General features: G+C 49.3%; 2 protein-coding genes across 3 annotated transcripts; both read left to right on the top strand.

Moving 5' to 3' along the window:
• The first annotated feature begins 386 nt into the window (after window positions 1-386).
• USP5 (ubiquitin specific peptidase 5) lies at window positions 387-16,509 on the top strand. 2 transcript variants are annotated; one of them, XM_042810647.1, is made up of 20 exons: window positions 387-519; window positions 1,761-1,886; window positions 2,217-2,283; window positions 6,644-6,777; window positions 7,054-7,199; window positions 7,521-7,705; window positions 8,222-8,316; window positions 8,796-8,989; window positions 9,141-9,212; window positions 10,447-10,528; window positions 10,726-10,851; window positions 11,287-11,440; window positions 11,856-12,030; window positions 13,420-13,508; window positions 13,714-13,905; window positions 14,411-14,554; window positions 14,685-14,830; window positions 14,914-15,067; window positions 15,687-15,771; window positions 15,943-16,509. In XM_042810647.1, the coding sequence occupies exons 1-20, from the start codon at window positions 412-414 to the stop codon at window positions 16,034-16,036; spliced, it is 2,568 nt and encodes an 855-aa protein (XP_042666581.1). In that variant the 5' UTR covers window positions 387-411; the 3' UTR covers window positions 16,037-16,509. The 2 variants fall into 2 exon arrangements, with proteins under 2 accessions (XP_042666581.1, XP_042666582.1); XM_042810648.1 differs by having other exon boundaries at window positions 13,714-13,836.
• Window positions 16,510-16,792: 283 nt separating this feature from the next.
• On the top strand, window positions 16,793-19,714 carry TPI1 (triosephosphate isomerase 1). The gene is made up of 7 exons (XM_042810258.1): window positions 16,793-16,974; window positions 17,767-17,890; window positions 17,985-18,069; window positions 18,205-18,337; window positions 18,564-18,649; window positions 18,797-18,884; window positions 19,147-19,714. The coding sequence occupies exons 1-7, from the start codon at window positions 16,863-16,865 to the stop codon at window positions 19,263-19,265; spliced, it is 747 nt and encodes a 248-aa protein (XP_042666192.1). The 5' UTR covers window positions 16,793-16,862; the 3' UTR covers window positions 19,266-19,714.
• Window positions 19,715-20,588: the final 874 nt, after the last annotated feature.

Genomic DNA, 20,588 nt, shown 5'->3' on the forward strand with positions numbered 1-20,588 from the left:
CGGGAGTGGAGCCACGCAGTGCCCAGCCGGCGGCGCTGCCGCGATTCAAATCTCCCGCTCGGCCGCGGTGGCGCCGCCCCATTGGTCCCCGCCCGGAATAGGGCCCCGCCTCCGATCCCGCCCCGTGCCCGCCCCCGCCCCGCCTCCTGCCTTCTGTCGATCTGCGTGAGACTCCGCCCCACGCCGCGACGCCATTGGCTGAGGAACTCGGCAGGGCCGCCCGTGACGGCTGAAGGGCGGCTGCGATTGGCAGAGCCGGCCGGCCCGAGCGGCAGGTGGGCGGGGCAACCGTCTCCAGGCCACTTTACGGGCGTGCCCGCGCGGCACGGGATTGGCCAGAGACGTTACGAGCACGCGGGACTGCGATTGGTCAGGGTGGGGCCGCGGGCGGAGCTGCAGTGAGCCGCTGTCATGGCGGAGCTGAGCGAAGCGCTGCTCTCGGTGTTGCCGTCCATCCGGGTGCCTAAGGCCGGCGACCGGGTCCACAAGGACGAGTGCGCCTTCTCCTTCGACACGCCGGTAAGCTCGCCCCGAGGCCGACCTCCGCGACCGGCCGGGCTGCTCCCCGCTCCCACCCGTTCTCAGCCCACCCGGGCGCCGGGGGTGCCGCCCGCGCGGGGCGCCATGGGATTTGTGGTTCCCTGGCTGCCGGGGCCGTGTGCGGCCCGGCGCGGCGCAGGGCCGTCCGAGACTACAGCCCCCGACGTGCCTCGCGGCGCACCCCTCCCGGCCGCGGAGCGCTGGGGGCTGTAGTACCCGGCCGGAGCGGGCGTGGGCAGCTCGTCGGCCCCTCGCCCGCCGCGGAGTATGCCGGGGGCTGTAGTCGGGCGGGGGGCGCTGCCCGTTGGCCTGGCGGCGTCACGCGGCCCCGCGGGCGGGGGCGAGCCGGTGCTGTGTCACTAAGATGGCAGTGGGCGTCTCCGCGGCCCTCTCCACACCGGTGTCGGCGTCCCCGCGCCTCTTTCCCGAGCCGGCCTGGGTGGGCCTAGGGAGGGGCGAGTGCCCCTCGGTCTCCTCCGCAGGGGATGTGCCGGAGCCCTCGGGAGAAAGGCGCTGCCCTCCGAAGGTGGACGCTCTTTGGGAAACAAAACCCCACCCCCTGGCCCGGCTTCCCTGCTGAGCCCCGCGCAGTGCCAGTCCCTGTGCTCTTGCCCTGTCTGCCCACTCTCTGCATTTGGATCCCTGCCTGCTTTGGCTTAAGGCTGGTATCTTTGCTGAGGTGTCTTCGTGCTTCTGGGGTGAGCAGGGCTCACCTGTAGCCAGTACAGAGTTCCTCACAAGCTTTTGCGTGCAACAGTGAAAACAAGCAGTGGTGTGCTGGCCTTCCCTGTGCTGTGGCCTGGCAGAGCTCCCCATGGCCACGGGAGCTGTGCCTGCAGGCAGGGTGGCACAGCTGCACTGGGAGTGGTTATGCCACGTTCTGACTGTGTGAACGACGCATGCTGCAGGCCTCTGGTGGGGCATCCTCACCCTCCTGGGGATCTTGCTCAGACATCACAGGTTGGGTATCATCCTGCTGTGTGTGAGGAGTCATCTGGTTTACCTGTACATCATCCTATAGGAGCACCTATCCTGGGACAGCCAGAGTAGGGCTTGCCAGCTTAGTTCAGATCAGTTACTAAATAACTGATATATAGCGATGAACTATTGCTGTTATTTAATCAGTAGTTGATAGCATTCCAAGAGGTACCTTCTGTCTTAACTGTTGGAATGGCATTCTTTGCTGTCTCCCTTCAGTTTTTCTCTCCCCTTCCTTCCAGGAGTCTGATGGCGGCTTATATATCTGCATGAACACGTTCCTGGGCTTTGGGAAGCAGTATGTGGAAAAGCATTACCAGAAAACAGGCCAGCGGGTCTATCTGCACCTCAAAAGAACACGTAAACCGGTATAAATAAGATAAATAAAAACAAGGTGGCAGTACTGAAAAATAATAGAAGTCATACTTGTTCTGAAACTGGGAGGTGGGAGATGTCTTGGTGTTAAATCAGGTATAGAGTTTTTCCTTCTGGGTTATCAATGATGTTTTTCTTGGTGAGTTGGGATTCGCTAGACCTTCAGCTCTGCTGATGTTGAGCTGTTGTACCTAGCTGTTGGCTCAAGTTGTTACTGCCAGCCCTCTTGCCGTCTTTGCAGTAGCTTAACTCCAATCCTTAATGCTTGCCACAGCATGTCTGTCCCTCTAACTCTCTAACCCTATTTCTTCTCAATGAAATAGAAGGAAGAAGATGCTAATTCCAGTGCTGGGGACCCCCCAAGGAAGAAACCAACTCGCTTGGCTATTGGTAAGGAGGCGCTTGTGTACCATATATTTCTTGTCACTTTGGATCAGTCTTTTGAAGCTGCTTGGCTTCATGGCACATTTCCGTTCCCCTTCCTCTTCTAAGCTAGCTATGGTAGTGCCCCCAACTGAATTCAAATGTAATGTCTTCTAGTATGTCATAGGTAGGCAGTTACTGCAGAGCAGATGTTGTGATGGTAGTTTTGCTCTGCATTCAAACTTGTAGCATGTTTTCTGTAGGTAGGTAGTCTTTGTCTCCTCTCTGAACTCATTATGCCCGATAGAGCTTGGTCCCATACGGGTCTGTTATTGAATACAGATGTATCTAGTGAGGGGTTGGAGTAAGTCTGAAAAAATAAACTTGAAGTTTCCAACAGAAATATTTCTTCTGAGAAATTTAACTAGTGGTATTTGTATAGAACAGGAAGGAATTACTGGTAAGTGCTGTAGGAACACTTTGGGTTAGACAGTTTCTTGAAATATGAAGCTGATACTGGAGGAAATACACAAAAACGTAAAATGCTGGAACTGCTCCAAAAGTAATGCCTCTTATTTTATTATTTTGGCCCACAAAATCAGAAGTGGATGTTGGTGGCATGGCAGTAGATGTTGAACCTTTCCACCAATATCCCATTACATTTTGTTGCTATGTGGCAGATGGCAGCAGAGGGGCAGTCTAACAAAATGGTATCTGACATGGAGGTGCAAAGAAACGAAAATGTGTCACTGAATTTCTCCATGTGAAAAAATGGCGCCCATTGATATTCGGTGACACTTGCTAAACTTTTATGGGAGCCACGCTGTGGATGTGAATACTGTGAGGAGGTAGGTGGTGCATTTCAGCAGTGACAACAACAGTATGTTACCTCCACTGGTACAGGTTTTTAGGATCGCAGCAGGTAGGCATTTGTTCATTGCTGGCAAAAAATACATAGCTAATGGTGAGTGTTGAAAAGTAGTGTTTTATAGCTGAGAATTTGCTCTACCAAGTAATGTTATTGTGCTCTTTGTATTTGTTGTAATTTCCATGGAAATAAATAGAAGGTATTACTTTTGGAGCAACCTACACATTAAGAGCAAGTCGTTTTTCAGGAGAACAGTGTTGATGTTCCGTCACTTTTTTTGCACCAACTGAAAAGCTGTCATAGGAATCAGAGAAGATGCTGCTTATTTGGAGCACTATCAGCTAGCAATTTCTTAGGCATTATGGAACAGAGGATGGATACATTTTTATCAGTAACATTTTCTTGGATTGCTGGAGGTTGACCACTATAGGGAAATCCAGAACTTGTACCAAGCGGGTCTTGCTTCTTAGTCACTTTTTCCTTAGCTGTGCCATTGTGTAGCAGAAGCCTTGTGAGAAGAAACCTCACTGCTGCTATTGCTGCTTTGGGAGATATTCGTCCCAATCTGCTTTGTGAGTTATTTCTGCATCCTCAGTTCTGCAAAGATCTTGAGACAAGTTTTCACTGGATCAGAGAATAGTTGCCAGTTATAGCATCATAGTGGATGAATGAAGCAGAAGAAAATAAAAGAAAGTAATAGGTTTGTAGTTGAGGCAATGATCTCAGACTTGAAGAGGTTTTTTTTTTCTGTTTTGGGGACAGATTTCCGCTCTGTTGTAGCTCAAGTGTAGTGGTGGATTAATGCAGACATAGAGGAGGGTTTTGAAAGTATAGGAAAGATTTAGGAACAAAATATAGCTGCATATGGTCTCTCTGTACCTCAGCCTCCCACTCCATGAAAAAAGCTGCCAGTAGTAGCGCTTGCCCTCCATGCCACTCTGTTGATAGAAAGACTCTTGTGGAGGTTGTGATAGAGCCATGAAGGCAGCAGGCCTCCTGGGGCAAGTTTGTGGGTATATACGGGGTAGAAAAGGGGTGGGAAACAGACTGCCAGCTGTCCCTTTTCCTGTTCCTTTTCCTCATCTGGAGCCTCAGGAGGTTCATGTAATGCCTCAGGGGACTTTGAGCAGTCTGTTTTTCTTTGCTTAGAGTTCAGGAGCTGTATAATATCCTGAGATTGTGTACTGTTTTGCTCCATGAAGTGATGACAGATCTCTCTGGGATGTGCTGAAGAGGTGCAGGAGAGAATTATTTGAGCATGTTGTTGCATGATGCTTACGACTTCTCAGAAATTTTTAAAATGACTTGGGCTTGCAGCATTTGCATTAGAATCATAGAATCATAGAATCACCAAGGTTGGAAAAGACCTAAAAGATCACCCAGTCCAACCGTTCACCTATTCCCAATAGCTCCCACTAAACCATGTCCCTCAACACAACATCCAGCCTTTCCTTGAACACCCCCAGGCTCGGTGACTCCACCACCTCCCTGGGCAGTCCATTCCAGTGCCTGACCACCCTTTCTGAGAAGTAATACTTCCTAATGTCCAGCCTGAATCTCCCCTGCCGTAGCTTGAAGCCATTCCCTCTGGTCCTATCACTAATGACACGAGAGAAGAGGCCAACCCCCAACTCACCACAACCTCCCTTCAGGAAGTTATAGAGAGCAATGAGGTCTCCCCTGAGCCTCCTCTTCTCCAGGCTGAACATTCCCAGCTCCTTCAGCCTCTCCTCATATGGCCTGTGTTCCAGACCCCTCACCAGCTTTGTTGCCCTCCTTTGAACACGTTCCAGGGCCTCAATATCCTTCTTGCAGTGAGGGGCCCAAAACTGGACACAGCACTCGAGGTGCGGCCTCACGAGTGCTGAATACAGGGGAACAATCACCTCTCTGCTCCTGCTTGCAACACTGTTTCTGATGCAAGCCAGGATGCCATTGGCCTTCTTGGCCACCTGGGCACACTGTCGGCTCATGTTCAGCCGAGCATCAATCAATACCCCCAGGTCCATTTCGTCTACGCAGTCCTCCAGCCACACCGCCCCAAGCCTGTAGCGTCGCCTGGGGTTGTTGTGGCCGAAGTGCAGGACCCGGCATTTGGCCTTGTTGAAACTCATCCCATTGGCTTCAGCCCAGCTCTCCAGCCTGTCCAGATCCCTCTGTAGGGCCTCGCTACCCCCAGGCAGATCCACACTTCCAGCCAATTTGGTGTCATCTGCGAATTTACTGAGGGTGCACTCGATGCCCTCATCGAGGTCATCAATAAAGATATTGAAGAGGACAGGCCCCAGCACCGACCCCTGGGGAACACCACTCACGACCGGTCGCCAACTGGATTTGACTCCATATTTCATTCTTACATGGCAGATCTTGCATAGTCTAAACACTGTAGGTATCTGTGGTGAGAGGTGCAGGAGATATTGTAGGAACCAGATGTTCTTGTCAGTGATGATCAAATGCAGTAATGATTCTCAGAATTGTGTCACCTCCAGAATTCCTGAGGCAGGGGCATTAAAGACTTCCAGCAAAAACTCACATTCCCTTCAACGGTTTGTTGCAGAGACTTATTGCATCCACAGCCTGCAATTTTCAAATAAAGGAAATGCAGTAAAAAAAAAAACCATGGAGGTTTAAGGTTGTCAGTAAGCAACATGCTTTCAGCCCTGTTTCCTTCTGGAATGTAAAGTGTGAGCTCTTGCAGAACAGGAAAAGCCGAGAGGTTTTTTGTGAGAACCTTAGAGAATCAGAGCCTTCCCTCCACTGCACATGTAGCTTCTCAGTGACTCTGCCTGTGACAGGGGGGTTGAAACTAGATAATCTGTAAGGTCCTTTTCAACCCAGGCCATTTTATGATTCTATTCTATGACTCTTGACGACTTGCAAGTAATCTGTTGTGTATTGAACCTCCATTTCTGTTGCAGCCTCTTGAAAGCATGGCTAGATGGGTAAGAGAAAATACCAGTACTGTGCCTTTCCTAAGGCTTTTTGTGTGTAATTCTGGGTGTTGTGCTCCCAGAAGAACTGCTAGTTCTCTGTATTTGAGTTCAGGACATTGATTTTTCTTTTTTGGAAGAGGCAAGAAGCAGAGCCAGGCTCCTTGAGGATGCAGATAAGCTAGTCCTTCATGCTGGATTGGAACACTATCTCTTCCTACACATCTCCATGTGTGATCTGAGGTGCACTGTGACGGATAAACAGCAGTCTTTTGTCATGGCCCTGTTGTGGTCACTCTGTAGAACACGTCTGTTTTTTCCAGTTGTGGTCAGGGTCTCGAGTTTCTTTAAGAGCAATTGTAAAAGTAGCTGACAAAAGCACACCTGTTGTCACTAGGCTTATATTTCCTTCTGTGAGGTCCGTACCTGCAGCAGGAATGTTGGGATGTAGACATGAAGAAAGATTATGGAACACTGGTCTAGAATTTTGCCTTAGTCATGATTCTTTATTTCGTGTAAGCTACAGGTGAAGAAGTGTTGGAAACTATTTAGTTCTTATCTCTTGCCACAATGTTTTTTCTTTCTGTAGGTGTAGAAGGTGGATTTGACATCACAGAGGAAAAGTTTGAATATGATGAAGATGTAAAAATAGTGATTCTCCCAGAACATTTGGATATTCCCCGTGATGGGCTGGAGGGACTACCTGACATGGTCAGAGACAGGGTACGTTTGGGTGCAGGGTGACGTTTTTTACTAGCAGGGAGGCAATGAAGCATTGCTATGAGAGAGCTGCAGGATTATTCTACAGTCATATACATTACTTATTGTAATTACTTATTGTAACATTACTACAGTGCTTTTATAGTATGGAGCCTGGTTTATGACCAAATACTGTCTTTCTGTGAATGATTTGCAGTTCTGAACGTAAATGTAGAGTGCTGTAGCAGTGGAAGTTTCTTCTCATGCATTCCGCATTGTTTTTCTTGCTCTTCTGACTAGATTGCCAGTGCGGTTGAAGCCATCCTTACAGCAGACTCAGCTTCCCGGAAGCAGGAGGTGCAGGCTTGGGATGGGGAGGTTCGACGTGTTTCTAAACACGCTTTCTCCCTGCACCAGCTTCAGAATGATGTCCGCATCCCACCATGGTGAGCACAGTACTGAACATTTGCTGTATCGTTCTGTGTCTCAGATGCGCCCTGATCATCTTTCATCTTCCTCTCCTGTCCCAGAAGATGAGATTTCCTCTCTGGGGCCCTGCCCTGTGTGTGAGTGTGCCTTGTGTAAATACAAGACCGGGGGCAAACTAAGGTATTTCAGGATGCTCAGCGTTCTGAATTACAAGATAAATGAGAACACAGAAACTTTTGCTCATACTGTGATCAGTGGGTAGCAATGGAGAGGGCTTAGGAGATAGAACCCAAAGGTTTTTACCCTAACAGCACTTTTCCTTTATTCCTTGTCAAAAGTGGCTGGAAGTGCAGCAAGTGTGACATGAGGGAGAACCTGTGGCTGAACATGACCGATGGAGCCATCCTCTGCGGTCGGCGCTATTTTGATGGCAGTGGAGGCAACAATCATGCAGTGGAGCACTACCGGGAAACTGGCTACCCACTGGCTGTGAAACTGGGAACAATTACTCCTGATGGGGCTGGTAAGAAAGGGGGATCCAGCAAGGGTTATAGATGGCAGGCACTGCTCAGGATGACTTTGGTCTCTGACAAGGTAAAGGAGGGAGGATTTCAAGGCTGATCTTGCCCACGATATGACCTGGAACATGTAGTATCAATCTATCGTGAGCTTTCCCATCTCCCACCCTGACCTGCCTCTTGTGGCAGACAAAAAACCAGCTGATTAAATCTTTTCTCACTTGTAATCTGAAAGCTTTTAGAACAGTTATCCAGCTTTCTCTCTTATTTTGAGTAGTGAGACATCTGTCAAGGATTTTTTGTGTCTAAAACCTGAGGGTATAGCACAGTAACCCTTTCCTCAATCCAGGTATACAATCTCAGTATTCTATGTGTTGTACTACTCTCCTGAAGAGAGAAAAGAGAGGAAAGTCCAAGTGCTCAGTCTGTCAAAACTCCCAGTTCTGAGCACCCAGTTATCTTCATCCAGAGTGAATTTTAGATCACGGGCCATGATTATTTTCCTCTGTGTTTCTGCATAGATGTCTACTCGTACGATGAGGATGACATGGTCTTGGATCCCAACTTGGCAGAGCACCTCGCTCACTTTGGAATTGACATGCTCAAGATGCAAAAGGTGAGGGGCTATCGCTGTGCAGACCTAGAGGGGCAGAGAAGAAACTAAGTTTTCTTAGCTGGATCCCAACTTTCTGTGGCTGCACAGAGCCATTCCCGATGAAGAAACAGTGTTTTATTTATCAAACAGAGAGTTGCCTTGTCCACCCCTCCCATTGCCTTTTTTGCCTTTCTTTCTTGTCCAGTAGTTTCATTTCACTGTGGCTCTGTGTCAGTATTTTTGGCAGGAAGGTGCCCACACCCCTAGCTGTGCTCCCTAGATTTATTGTTAATTTGTAGTTTTCATGCTCCTTTTAAGAAAATGCCTTGGATTTCTCTCATATTTCATAGCATTCCTCCTTCTGTCCCAAATACTTAAATATTTGAAAAGAATTCTCGTATCTTTTTACATTTTGTTTCTCTACTGCATTGCCCTTTTCACACCTCAGTTGTTCTCTTAAGTTGTCTTTGAAGGTTTTCTCCTGTTCTTTTCCTCCACAGACAGACAAGACAATGACAGAACTGGAAATAGATATGAATCAACGTATTGGGGAGTGGGAGCTCATCCAGGAGTCTGGTGTGCAGCTCAAGCCCCTCTATGGGCCCGGGTACACTGGTATCCGTAACCTGGGCAACAGTTGCTACCTCAATTCTGTGATGCAGGTGCTGTTCAGTATCCCAGACTTCCAGAGAAAGTAAGTGAGCCTCATCACTCTTTTCCATTGACCTGGGATCCCCTGGCACCAGTACAAAGAGCTGGGAGCTTCTGTTGCAGGAATCAGGCTCAGAACTGTCTTTGCTAGATGAATCCATATGTCTCTTAGATTGCTCTGGTTTGTTCTGCAGGTATGTGGACAAGCTGGAGAAGATATTCCAAAACGCACCTTCAGATCCCACACAGGACTTCAGCACACAAGTGTACGTAGACTTTTGGTGAGAGAAGGAAGGCTGAAGCTGCCTGGGTGTATCCCTTCTGCATTGCTACAGGTTTCTCCCTCGAGCCTTGCCTCTCTGTTTCCATGTTCATCACCAGACACACTGGTCTTCTGTGATCAATAAGGATCTAAGCCAAGAAAGATATGCTGAATGGCCTAGATGGAGAAAGCAGGGTTTATCTCAGTGCTCCTGGGGACTCTCAAACCTATGATGTGAGGGATGCAGTACCATATGTTACCACGAGGGGATTTCTGGTAGGCGTATTCTGTCTGCGTAACAGCTGCTTTGCAGAAAGGTTTGCTTTCTGCAGAGGAAGAAGATGGCTAAGAGCAAAGAGATACATAGATTTAGAAAAAAACATCACTCTCAGTGGATAGTCTATATATGCTTAAAGAGACTTCCTGTAAGAGGTATGGAAGAAGGAGCACAGGTTTTCAGAGGGCGCTTCATTTAAATGCTTTGCTTTGCTTTTGCATCTGCATTAAAACAGCAAAGCAGTATATGGAGGCTTGGGATAAAGGAAAGGAAGGTAGCATTTGTGGAAGAGAATCCAGAGGTAAGCAAAGATTCCAAATTCTAAAGCCTGGGGTTAGGTGTTCAGTTAGGAGGAAACTGAGACAGCCTGGGCAAAAGGAGGAATTGGTAGTGTTTGGTTCCAGACAAATGGCAACAGTGATGGGGAAGAATTGGAGTGAAGTGGAAGAAGAGGAGGGCCTGGGTGTGGGAAGAAATCACTTGAGCTTTGCTATTGTCCATTAAGTGCCTCATGGAGTTATTCTTAACCTTCCCCTTGGGAAACTGTGATCAGTCTGCTCATAATATTGCTATTTCTAGCTCAGGCAATTTCACAGTGTCCTGTTGTCTCTTGTGCTGTCAGTTAGATACACTGCTACTTTAGCCACATCAGGCTGCAGTATAGCTTGGCTGCTGAGCAGCTGCTGGCAACCCTTCTGTGAGGAAAGGGAAGCTGTTCCTTTTTGCTCTCCCCACTGTACAAGCAATGGTTGAAAATGTTGACCAGAAGTCCAAGTAACTTTCCTGTAGATGATGACTTATGGGCCCAGAGGGATGAGACCAAGATAAGGTGATCTTAGCTTACGCAGTTGAGAAAGCCAATCTCTGTGAGAATTCCAGCCATGTCAGTGTTGAAGTTGGACAGGTTTCTGTGGCTCCCAGAGTGTGTGGAGTTTGACACTGACAGACTTTGTCATTCCAGAGCCAAACTGGGTCATGGTCTGCTGTCTGGGGAATATTCAAAGCCAGCTTCTGCAGAAGGGGAACAGCAGCCTGATCAGAAGGTGAGATCTGGATATGGTTCCCACATGGTGTGTGTTAAATGGGGGAGGAGGAGGGAGAGCCATTTCTGAAGATAAGTCCTGGGGTTTGTACCATGGCCCCTTCACACAAAGAGCATGGCTAAGAGTAGAGTATTGCATACGAGGGCACACGTTTGGTACATTATGAACACCTCCTTCTTCTACCTTGTTATTTGCAGGGTGTACAAAATGGCATTGCTCCACGCATGTTTAAGTCCCTCATTGGGAAGGGACACCCAGAATTTTCCACTAACCGGCAGCAGGATGCCCAGGAATTCTTTCTGCATTTCATCAACATGGTGGAGGTAATGGCTGAGTTTTATTTCTCTGATTTCGGAAAAGCCTGGCTTTTTTTCTTGCTGTAACATGGCATGAGATGTACATGTGAGAAGCTGGCAAATGGAGCAGAAAGAGGGAGAGAATAAAAGGAAAAGGGGCAGCTGGCACCTGTGGGAACAGAGAAAGAGACATGTTTGCCATGTTTTCGGGGCTGATTCCCAAGAGATTCCTCCTAGCAAGGGCGCAGATGGAGATGTAAAATTCAGTTTAAGAGTTAGAATGGCATGCGTTCCCACAATCACAGAAGATGTCTGTAGGTTCCTCTTTGCTTTTCCTGTGGACGGGGTGTAGAAATGAATACTCTTTCACCATGTCTTGTGTGGGACTGCTGCTGCTGTAGATCGTTATTATTTCTGCCATTCTGATGCCATATCCATCCTTGTAATCTCTCCCTCTTTCAGAGGAACTGCCGCAGCTCGGAGAACCCTAATGAGGTCTTCCGTTTTCTGGTGGAGGAGAAGCTGAAGTGTCTGGCCACAGAAAAGGTGAAATACACCCAGCGTGTGGACTATATCATGCAGCTGCCAGTACCCATGGATGCTGCGCTCAACAAAGGTTAGTGATATGTCCTAGCCAGGATAGCAGCATACGTTATGTCAGGTATCATGCTTTTCTTACGGAACTCCTTAAATGGGAAAGAGACTTCCTCAAGCTATTTCTCTGCCACTTCTGAAGCCAAATTCTTCACCTGGTCTTGTAGGATTGGGCTCATTTCTTTAGTGGTGTGACAGTGATGTCCCTCTAGAGCCTTTCCCTCCTACACTTCAAGCTGGGCTGTGGTTTAGCAGCAAAGCAGAACTGCAGAAGCAGAATAGTGCTTGCAGTTGCCAGCTTTGTGCTCCATTCTTGAGAATGCGTATCCATGTATCTGTAGGCCCATTCAGCCTCTGGGTGTAGGTTACACAATTGCTTTATTTGTACCTAGAGGTTGTCCTTGACTCCTGTACTTTATTCTCCTTTATTCTCTCAGATGAACTACTGGAATATGAGGAGAAGAAGCGGCAGGCAGAGGAAGAGAAGCAGCCACTGCCTGACCTGGTGCGAGCCAAGGTGCCTTTCAGCTCCTGCCTAGAGGCCTATGGAGCTCCAGAGCAGGTGGATGATTTCTGGAGCACAGCCTTGCAGGCCAAGTCTGTGGCTCTCAAGTGAGTGTTTGGGGGTTTCTAACTTGCCAGGCTATGGTGAGTGGGCTGCAGCCGCATCTCAGGGGAACTTGTTTTCATCGCCCGGAGAAGGCGATGCATTACTGAAGAGCATTCCCACAGCTCTTCAGTCCTCCAGATCTTTGTCCATAGAACATGGAAGCAGAAGGGAACCAGTCCATCAAGTGCTGGAGTGTAATCCCCTGAAGGATTACGGTGGGCAGAACAACAGTGCTAGTGTGAAGTCCTTGCCATCAGATTTCAGTTGCTGAGAGGCTATGAAAATACAGTGACATCCCAGAAAATTGGCAGCTTTTATTCTAAATGCAGTTTAGCTGTAAAATTAGTACTGACAAGTATGGCAACACCAGTTCTGCGTGGTCTCCAGAATGTCTTTAAGGGAAGCTTTTTAGCTGCTAGGGTTTGAGTAAAATGCTGAGCATAACAAACACCTGGGTTAAAGTATGCTAACTTAAATGCTAATAGCAGAGCTTTAAAGAACAGCTGTAATTTGTCACACTGCCAGCAGCACATGTCACAATGGTGCAAAGGTGTAGTGAGAAGAACACAAGCTTAAGCACCTTCCTTCTGTGATGCTACTGGCTGTCCTGCAGTGAAAGAGTAGTTGTCAAAGAACCCAGTAAATCCATAGAATAGGACTTTTTTTTTTCCTAACAAATGTACTATTATTAAGCAATAGCTACTAAAAATGAACAGTAAAACAAACGGTTTGAAAAATAATGTTTTGCTTTTAAATAGTGAGTTGTGTTCAAAAGCTTTGTTAGAATTAGCATTGAATATATACTGCTTAAATTAATTCTACCGCATGTTAAGATTATTCTGGTAATGAGTCTTAATGTTGCTTCTCCCTTCACAAAGGTTCCCCTCTGTTTTGGAGATGCCAAACACCCTTTCCCTCAAACTGTGACTAAATAATGTTCAATCAAATCAAGTCCCTGTCAGCTTAAGACTTGCCTCTTCTGCTTCATAGCTGAAGAAGTGCTTTTGCACTTGAAAGTTTATCACTTTCTGCAGCTTTATCTGGTCTAATAAAAGATTTTATTTCTTGTGTTCCATAAGAATAATAGTTTAATTAAATCCTAAAATCTGAGTCAGCTTGTAAAATGCTTGATTGAGATAAAGAATGTACTATGTTTCCTTATCCCCCAAGATTTTGTAAATGCTTTATTCCACCTAATCTGGTCAGAGAACCTGCTTTAGAAATTGTTTGGTGTTTCACAAACTTTAAGCTCAGCCTAGGAGAGTTGTACAGATTTGTCCCTGCCTTAGGACATGCCTCCACCTTACTGTCAGTTGATTTCTTGAATCAACTAGATGCCCTCAATCACTGCTAACAAAGTATAAACTGGCTGTTACGTTAATGTCTTTCAGAACAACGCGGTTCGCCTCTTTCCCAGATTATCTGGTGATTCAGATCAAGAAATTCACTTTTGGTCTGGATTGGGTGCCCAAAAAGCTTGGTAAGAAGGACAGGAAGTCCAAGCATATAGGTACAAGGTGTCATAAATGGGTATTGTGATCCTTGCTCCATAGAGGAAAGTAACAACCCCAAAAGGATGTGCAGGCTAGCATGTTGTGTCCCCAGTGACTTGCCCTTCTAGAACTCCCAATGGAGTCTTCTGTTTCTGCCTGTGTGTCAGACTGAGCAAACACCCTGTCTTGTAGATGTCTCCATTGAAATGCCAGAGGAGCTGGATATCTCTGCACTGCAGGGAATGGGGCTGCAGGATGGAGAAGAAGAAATGCCAGACATTGCACCCCCACTGGTGACACCAGATGAGCCCAAAGGTAGCCTGGGGTTCTATGGCAACGAGGACGACGACTCCTTCTGCTCCCCTCACTTCTCCTCTCCGACATGTTAGTGATTCTCCTCCTCTCTTCCTGATGCCTGATTCATTTCCTTGCTCTCCTTGTCTTGTCTGCTATCCTAGTGGTTTCAGACTTTTCCTGTCCCTCTGTCTGTGAATATCAGCTGCCTCCCTTGCATGTAAGGGTGTTATGCAGGGGAGTTTGTTAATTCCCTTACTGTGGGAGATGAGAATGTGGCATGTCTTGTGCATGTAGAAGGGGCAGAGCTGAGATTTACACAAGATTTGACTGGCAGAGAGGTATTTTACGTAGACAAACCACAGCACAGGGCAGGGTTTGAAGGCTAGGAAATGGCCAGTGCTGCTCAGTTAATGAGGTGAACGAATCCTTGTGTTCCCTGGAGTGCATGTGTGTGAAACCACATTTTTGAATGAAGTGTGATGAGGAGAGCAGGGAGTGAAGAAATGGCTTGGGAAGCTGTATGAGACTGCACAAAATGGTGCAGGCATGGCTTGGGTGGGAGCGGGTGGCTCTAATCTCTGTTTTCTCACAGCCCCCATGTTGGATGAGTCAGTGATTATCCAGCTAGTGGAGATGGGCTTTCCCATGGATGCTTGCCGCAAAGCAGTGTATTACACAGGGAACAGTGGGGTTGAAGCTGCCATGAACTGGGTCATGTCACACATGGATGATCCAGGTATGAGACCACATGGCCACTGCATCTGGGTCACTGTCTCACTTCTTGTCCCACTGCAACAGGGAAAAACTAGTCATTTGAACCTCAGACTGTATCCCTTCTGGGGGCTGTGTTTTGTTTTCTGCTGCAGATTTTGCTAACCCGTTAGTTCTCCCTGGATCCAGTGGACCAGGGTCGACTATTGCCTGTCCAGACCCTCCATCAGAAGACAGTGTGGCCACCATTGTCTCCATGGGCTTCTCCCGGGACCAGGCTATGAAAGCACTTAGAGCAACGGTGAGGGGCACAGGATGAGGACATCAAAGCAAAACAATTTTCTCAGGAATAGGCATTTGCAAGTCTTTTCCTTTGCCTTCCAGAACAACAGCCTGGAGCGTGCTGTGGATTGGATCTTTAGTCACATTGATGACCTTGATGCAGAAGCTGCCATGGATATCTCAGAGGGGCGCTCGGCAGCAGAGTCCATCTCTGAATCTGTTCCTGTTGGTCCTAAAGTGCGCAATGGGCCTGGAAGTGAGTTCCAAGCAAAATGAATACAGGCTTTGGGGTGCAAGCTCATCCCATCTAATCAATGCAGTAAATCCATAGGTTTTAGTGGCAGCAGCTCCCACAGAGCTGAATGGGTAGGAGTGGGGAGGAAAAGGAGAAGGGTGGCAGTGTAGGGCCTAAACCCTTCAGCATGGGAATTAGTTGGAAGCTGATAAGAGTGAGGTGAGAAAGAGTGAGTGAGAAAAGAAGATGCTGTTAAATGAAAGGCAGGAAGGATTGTAGTTCTTTCCCCCATATTCTGATCTTTGGTCTCATTGAGAAACTGAGTTCCAATCCATTTGCAGAGCTCTAATGCAATGCAGTTTTGCCCTGGACTCTATAGGGAGGTGGAATTCCTGCCACTACCCATTCAGCTTACCTGAGCCAAATGAGCTTGGGAGAGAAAAGGCTCAGTGGAAGTCGTCATCTCATATTTCCTTGTACCTTTGGCCTCAAGTCAGTCACACTTGACTGGGACCCATTTTTAAGTTAGTACCTAGGAGAGCTTCCATCAGATCTCACATCAGGAATTCTCTAGAGGACCTCGCACAGGTCTGTGGTGCCTTTCCACTTTATCTGATACCTCTTCTCTTTTCCTCACAAGAATATCAGCTGTTCGCCTTCATCAGCCACATGGGCACTTCGACTATGTGCGGTCACTATGTTTGTCACATCAAGAAAGATGGCAGGTAAGAGGGGTTTTGACAAAAGGGGTCTCTGAAGTACAGCTTTAAGCCACTGTTCTGCCCTGTTTCTTCAGAGGTGATGGTGGACAGAGAGAAGCAATCTGGCAAAAAGGCTCACATAGCGTGTTTGCCATACGATAGCATTCCTGAGCTTCCCCCTTTTGTGTGTTGCAGGTGGGTGATCTACAATGACCAGAAGGTCTGTGCTTCTGAGAAGCCCCCCAAGGACCTGGGCTACATCTACTTCTATCAGCGGATTCCCAGCTAGAACATCCTCTTGCTGTGTGTGGAGGGGGGGAAAGCGGGCCGTAGGCAAGGAAGGGGAGGGGTGGGGGCAGTCAGAGCAGGGTCCGCCTCCCCTGCTCCTCTTACCCCCTCTGCCCTTCCTGCCCTCGCTGTGGGACGCACGGGGAGCTGAGTTCCACGACGGGCTGGGGCTGGAGCCCCCGGGGACGGGAGCGAAGGGGAGTCGGAGGGTGGAAATACGTGTTTCTGTAGGACGTACCTTCACTACCCGCACCCCGCTGCGCAGCCCTTGGCTTTGCTGCTGGGGGGACGGCAGCTCCTTGCTTCCCGCAGGGGCAGGGCACGTGCGTGCGTGTGGCTCGGGCGGCGCTTTCTGCCTGTCCTCCCAGCGAGGGGGCAGCACGGGAAGCAGCGCGGGCCGTGAGCGGTGCCCCCTCCCTGCGTGCCCTTCACATGCCAAAATACACGAGGGACAAAATAAAAGTCGAAATAAGTCCCGGTTGACGTGTTCTGTGTAGCCGGGGCCCCGCGAGCCGAAATTCGGGCACTGCCGCGGTACGAGCTTCCGTATGGAGAAGGGAGATGGCGTGGGTCTCTTGCGGGAGGGGCGCGGAGCTTCCGTGCGGGCCCCGCGCTCATCGCAGTTTCTGAGGAGCCGCCGCAGGCATCTCCAAGCGCAGGCCACCCGCCTGTCGAGGCCCCGGAGGGGTGGGGGAGCTACAGGGAGGCGGGGCTACCAGGGGGCGGGGCCTCGCGCCCTGCCGGCTTATAAAACCGGCCGCCGCAGGCTGCGTGCTGTCGCCGACCTTCGTCTGTGTCGCTGGTGGTTGTCGCCCGTCGCCTCCGCCATGGCTCCCAGGAAGTTCTTCGTGGGTGGCAACTGGAAGATGAACGGCGACAAGAAGAGCTTGGGCGAGCTCATCCACACGCTGAATGGCGCCAAGCTCTCGGCCGACACCGGTGAGGGAGGGCGCGGCCGCGGCCGCACGTAGCTCACGTCCCGCGCGGTGGGGCCCGGCCGGGGCACGGGAAATGTCAGGGGGCGGCGGGGCCGAAACTTAACCCCGCGGCGGGGCTAAAAATACCGCGACACCGGATCCCGGCCGCTGAAGGGCACCGCATCCCCCCCACCGCCGGATGCGGGCGGTCTCCGTCCACCGGGCCGGCGGGGATCTGCGGGCCCGGCCCGGTGAGAAGAGCCTGCGGCGGGCGGTGGGGCTCTCCGGGCTCTCCCTCGCGTGGAGCTCCTGTCCCCGAGGCCTCGTCCCTGCGGCCGCGGCCTGCCGCCCTACCCTGCGCCAGGGTTCGGGGGCGCGATATTTGGGCTGAGGTCACCGCGCTGTGGAGCGGGTTCCAGCGGCGTGCCTAGCTGATGCCCGGCTGAAATCCACGTGTAACCCGACGCTGCCCTTTTCTCCCCGGTTCAGCCTTGAGGCCGGACAAGATTCCTGCCCGGTTTCTCGGCTGGGATGTTTCCAAGGGACCCGATGTGAACTGGCTGGGAGCCTGGCTCTCTGCTCGACTCCCCCCTTTCTGACCCCTGGAATGAGTTTCCCCTCTGCTGTCGAGTCATCAGATAGTAGGGAGGATGTTCCTATTCTGTGGGTCCCCCAAATGTCAGCGAGGACAGGATGGGCCTCCACCAAGTGGGGGAGGGGGAAGGGTAGCCTCTCAGGGCTGGGCCACAGGGCCAAAGGTTGTGTGTGGTTTCTATCCTTTGGCCTTCTGATGGGTGACCCTTCTGCCTTACAGAGGTTGTTTGTGGAGCCCCTTCAATCTACCTTGATTTTGCCCGCCAGAAGCTTGATGCGAAGATTGGAGTTGCAGCACAAAACTGTTACAAGGTACCAAAGGGTGCTTTCACAGGAGAGATCAGGTGAGTCCAAAGTGAAGATTTAAGCCAGCATTGCTTTGCAAAGTGAATTTTCTGTGGAGATGTGAGTCAATACCTTCATCTGCTTTCTCATCAGTCCAGCAATGATCAAAGATATTGGAGCTGCATGGGTTATCCTGGGCCACTCAGAGCGGAGACATGTTTTTGGAGAGTCTGATGAGGTGAGAGACTCTGGAGTGGAGAGATGGTACCAAACACATAATTCTGTGAAGGCTGGAGGAGTGAGCAGTTTATGGGAAAGGTAGGTACAGGAGGAGGTCTGACTGCCACTTACCTTATTTCTCTTCCATCCCCAGTTGATTGGGCAGAAGGTGGCTCATGCTCTTGCTGAGGGCCTTGGTGTCATTGCCTGCATTGGGGAGAAGCTGGATGAGAGAGAAGCTGGCATCACGGAGAAGGTGGTCTTTGAACAGACCAAAGCTATTGCTGGTAAGGGAAGAAAATTGACTTTTTTCTTTGGACAGCTGGGAAATGGCCATTTTGGCCATAGATGTCTGTTCCTGGCCTTCCTTGAAGGCTTTCAAAGATATTGCTACAAATGTTAATGAACAGTGGTCATGTTATTAAAAGGTCTGCATGTTCCAGGAAACTTTCCAGATCTACCCTTCCCAACATGAGGTATTGTAATCATGTATACTTTCTTCTCTCCCCTCAGATAACGTGAAGGACTGGCATAAGGTGGTTCTTGCCTATGAGCCAGTTTGGGCTATTGGAACTGGCAAAACTGCTACTCCCCAACAGGTATTAGCAAGGAAAAGGTGGCTGATAAAATGGCTGTCTGACCTTGCTCGAGAGGTCTCCCTGAAGATGGAACAAGGCAGTTCCTTCTTTGGAAGGGAGTTGTAGGCAGGATGGTTCAGACCAGTTCCTATTTCTGTTTCATTGCAGGCTCAGGAAGTTCATGAGAAGCTGAGGGGCTGGCTCAAAAGCCATGTGTCTGATGCTGTTGCTCAGTCAACTAGGATTATCTATGGAGGTAAATGAGTCTGTAGTTTCTTTGAGGCTGAACTTTATTTATTTATTTGCTTGCTGCTGTTGTACAGCATGCTTTGCTCTGCTGATGAGGAAACATGAGACGAGCAGGGCATGAAGAACCACTTACTAGCTTTTTTAGGTGAATGGGAGATGGCCTCATAATTTACAGAATAAGAGGTGGCTAGTACCTTGCAGGTTTATCTCTGTGTTATTGCCATTTTGGGTTTGCCACATCTGAACTCTTAATCCTGTTCCCTCTTCAGGTTCAGTCACTGGTGCCAACTGTAAGGAACTGGCCTCTCAGCATGATGTAGATGGCTTCCTTGTTGGTGGGGCTTCTCTCAAGCCAGAGTTTGTGGATATTATCAATGCAAAACATTAAAGCAGCCTGTGAGGAGCAGTCCCTTACGGTTAAGAGCAAGAAACTGAAGCAAGAAGGGACCTTTTGTTGCACGTGTCTCGGTACAGAGGCTTCTTCTGAGGCTTTCCCCCACCACCACAATCATTGTTCTAGCTGTGCTGCTAACTCCCATCACCTCGTTGGAGTCCCATTAGTGTGAGCCCATCTCAGCAGAGTCTCCTTTCTGAACTGGCAAAATCCTTGGTTATCTGTTGAGCTGTTAGAGCCCACAGTCAACTTGGCCATTGCCTCTCTCTCTTTGCAGCCCTGCAGGGAGGGAGGGCCACTAGTACTGAGGGGAGGAAAAAGGAACCATCATCTTCTGCATCCTTCAGCTCCATCTGCAAGGAGCCTGGCAGCTTAGACCCTTGTGAGACACCTTACCTCACCAATGTCCTGTATTGAACAATAAATGAAAAGGAAAAAAGTGTGTCCTGTTTCTTATTCAGAGGCAGTTAAGGGCAAGGTGTAAACAGATGAGCTGGAGTACTTTGGGGAGAGCTAGCTGCATAGAGGGCAGTATGTTTGGGTGTTCTGTCTTTGTGAAGTTTTGGGGGGGTGAATGTATTGTTGGTTTGGTTATGTTTTTTTTTTTTCTTCTTATACCCCTCCATTTCCTTGTTGCTCCAACAAGCATTGCACAAGTGCAACGTGTGTCTTCTCACTGTAGTTCTCACCTAGAACATAGCCCAGAGAACCTTTATTTACTGTTGCAGTTCCTCTTCGGTTCTGTGACGATTAATGCACTGCAGTACATTTCAGTAGCTGCAGGAGCACCTGGCTGTCCCACTAATAAGTGGATCTTCCTGCCACTGTCACCCTGGTGGTGGCTGCTGGCTAGGTGAGCCGGCACAAGTGTGAGCAATAGCTGCAGGCTGGTGTGAAGCAAGCTGGTAAAACTGCTGTTGTGAGGTAGTAATAATCCTAAATTAGTTGGTGAGGTTGTCTGGCCGGTGAGAATCCCATCAAGTAGGAAAGTTGGCCTGAGGAGGAAAGGAGGGGGTGCTGGTGGAGATAGAGCATGTAGTGGCCAGGTGCCTGGAGAGAGGTGTGCAGAAAAGATGTTTCAAAAGTTAAAACGGAGAGGAAAAAGATCCTAAGATCCGTGGCTTCTGCAAGCAAAGTGTTTGAAAGGCTCCTGGGGCATGGCCTTAGTTTGGTCCTACACAGCACTGTCAGAGCAGCAGTGACTTGCAGAGGTGGAACTGTGCCTTGGATTGGACGGGCCCAGGCTGTAGCACTACTGCCAGCTCTGCTGTCCAGCGCTGCCTGGAGAGCAGCTCTGCAAGGGACAGGGAGAGTGAC

This window comes from Centrocercus urophasianus, unplaced genomic scaffold (genome assembly GCF_019232065.1).
Source record: "Centrocercus urophasianus isolate 14NV4802_14NV808 unplaced genomic scaffold, USGS_Curo_1.0 seq_12, whole genome shotgun sequence".
NCBI lineage: Eukaryota > Metazoa > Chordata > Aves > Galliformes > Phasianidae > Centrocercus > Centrocercus urophasianus.

Bases quoted from the DNA above. Each gene is read 5' to 3' on its own strand.
- USP5 (XM_042810647.1), top strand. From the start codon at position 412: ATGGCGGAGCTGAGCGAAGCGCTGCTCTCGGTGTTGCCGTCCATCCGG. The intron at 10,529-10,725 runs GTGAGATCTGGA...TGTTATTTGCAG, and splicing joins AACAGCAGCCTGATCAGAAG to GGTGTACAAAATGGCATTGC. The intron at 11,441-11,855 runs GTTAGTGATATG...TTATTCTCTCAG, and splicing joins GGATGCTGCGCTCAACAAAG to ATGAACTACTGGAATATGAG.
- TPI1 (XM_042810258.1), top strand. From the start codon at position 16,863: ATGGCTCCCAGGAAGTTCTTCGTGGGTGGCAACTGGAAGATGAACGGC. The intron at 18,338-18,563 runs GTAAGGGAAGAA...CTCTCCCCTCAG, and splicing joins ACAGACCAAAGCTATTGCTG to ATAACGTGAAGGACTGGCAT. The intron at 18,885-19,146 runs GTAAATGAGTCT...TTCCCTCTTCAG, and splicing joins AACTAGGATTATCTATGGAG to GTTCAGTCACTGGTGCCAAC.